The sequence below is a fragment of the Vollenhovia emeryi genome, unplaced genomic scaffold, assembly GCF_000949405.1.
Source record: "Vollenhovia emeryi isolate VEMERY1.0 unplaced genomic scaffold, V.emery_V1.0 DF945157.1, whole genome shotgun sequence".
Classification (NCBI taxonomy): domain Eukaryota; kingdom Metazoa; phylum Arthropoda; class Insecta; order Hymenoptera; family Formicidae; genus Vollenhovia; species Vollenhovia emeryi.
The window spans coordinates 1-2,257 of record NW_011961209.1 but is presented as its reverse complement, the minus strand read 5'-3'; the positions used below and the strand labels follow the sequence as shown (position 1 = coordinate 2,257).

Sequence of the window (2,257 nt, the reverse complement as noted above, 5' to 3'; positions counted from 1 at the left end):
GCGCGTATCGCGATACGCGCCATGGGACAGCACCCTTAGAAAACGGATCAATAAATTTAAAGCTCGGTCTACAATGAGTTGAATAAACCACGAATCAAAGATTTTATATTAAATAAACCAATTGGCGCGACGTGCGCTATCGGATTCCTCTCTGTTTATTGTCACGAGCAATAAACACTTCCTACTCGGGATGCGTTCGGAAACTTAACCCAAGTGTTCCCAATGTAGCATTTATCCTTGTTTTATTATATATATATTATAATTTTTTATTATAAAAAAGGTAAAGGGAAACATTAAAATATGTTTTTATAGCTTTTTATAAACAATATCGATTATTCGATATTTTATTCGATATATTGATTATTTATTCGATATTAACTAGAATAGTTTTTAAATTAATTAATATATTCATATTCGATACTTTTTCTCGATATCGACATCTCTACTGCGTACTGTTTATACACAGTGAATAGGTGTATTGACCTCATCAGCGAGCCCCATTCCATAAAAACCATGGAACAGACTGTTACTGTCGCCGATCCATCTTCGACTCGTACAGGTAAATTTAAAGTAAAAATTTTTAAGTGCATAGTACATATTGTTACGCCCGCGTTTTGGACGTCCGGTATCTGGCGAGTCGCTTGGCTATCGAGTCGTGGAAGTTTAATAACTATATTATTGATTCTGAGTTTGGCCCCTGCCTTGAGCAGACGCCTCGTGGGCCGATTATTATTCTTTTCTGTATTAAACATTGTTTTCTAATCTAATATCACATTTCTCGAAATGATTTTTGTATTCGTTTAAATGTAAAATCTACATGTTATGAGCCCGAAAAATATCTTTGGAGAATGTTTATTAACTTATTTTTGTTTCTTGAATTAGAATATACTTTTGAAATTATGTTCAATATATTGTAGGAATCAGAACTATTGTATCCAAGAGACGGCCAGGCCGGCCAGGGAGAGCAGCACTGCAACGATCGCGTGCAAAATGCCAAGAACGGCGAAAACTACGCGTTCTTGCAGCAGTTGCAGAAGCGGCCAATAATTTGCCACCAAGCAAAGGAGGGCAGGAGCAGCAGGAGCAGCAGCAGCAGCAGCAGGAGCAGCAGCAGGAGCCGCAGCCGCAGCCACAGCAGCAGCAACAACAGCAGCAGCAACAACAGCAGCAGCAGGAGCAGCAGCAGCCTTTAGAAAATAAACTTCTAAAGCTGCAGAAGCTGCGCAAAGAAATGCAGAACCTGCAAAATGAGATAAACACCCTGCAACGTAACACTGATGGAAGCAGCGGTAGGGGCAGTGGCTGGGTCAGAGGCAGGAGCAGAGGCCGGGGCAGAGGCAGGAGCAGCGGCTGTTGGGACAGAGGCAGAGACATAGGAAGAGACAGAAGACAAAACATTACTATAATCTACCAGAAATATGCAACTTTGCGCTTCTAAATATATTTTTTTAAATAATACAATTGTGTATATTTATTCATACCTAATTTATTTTTCAATTATGTGCTTTAGAAATCGTTTTAGAGACTCTCAATATATTGTAGGAATCGTTTTAGAGATTGGCTCAATATATTGTAGGAATCAGAACTATCGTATCCAATAGACGGCCAGGGAGAGCAGCATTGCAACGATCGCGTGCAAAATACCAAGAACGGCGAAAATTACGCGTTCTTGCAGCAATTGCAGAAGCAACGAATAATTTGCAAACAAGCAAAGGAGGGCAGGAGCAGCAGCAGCAGCAGGAGCAGCAGCAGCCCTTTGAAAATAAACATCTAAAGCTGCAGAAGCTACGGAAAGAAATGCAGAAACTGCAAAAGGAAATAGAGACACTGCAAAATAATAGTGATGGAAGCAGCGGCATGGGCCTGTGGCTGGGTCAGAGGCAGGAGCAGCGGTTGGGTCAGATGCAGGAGCAGCGGTTGGGGCAGAGGCAGGGCTAGGGGCTGTGGCAGTGGGAGGGGCATAGGAAATGCTAGAGGAAGAGACAGGAGACAACATATAACTATAATATATCAGAAATATGCTACTTTGCATTTATAACACACACACGCACACGCACACGCACACGCACACGCACACGCACACGCACACGCACACGCACACGCACACGCACACGCACACGCACACGCACACGCACACGCACACGCACACGCACACGCACACGCACACGCACACGCACACGCACACGCACACGCACACGCACACGCACACGCACACGCACACGCACACGCACACGCACACGCACACGCACACGCACAC

General features: G+C 43.7%; 1 protein-coding gene across 1 annotated transcript; it reads left to right on the top strand.

The window, feature by feature from the left end:
- Positions 1-513: 513 nt before the first annotated feature.
- Positions 514-1,938, top strand: LOC105561819 (mediator of RNA polymerase II transcription subunit 15-like). The gene is made up of 3 exons (XM_012012147.1): positions 514-559; positions 918-1,098; positions 1,602-1,938. Exons 1-3 carry the CDS (start codon positions 514-516, stop codon positions 1,936-1,938), a joined length of 564 nt encoding a protein of 187 aa, XP_011867537.1.
- Positions 1,939-2,257: the final 319 nt, after the last annotated feature.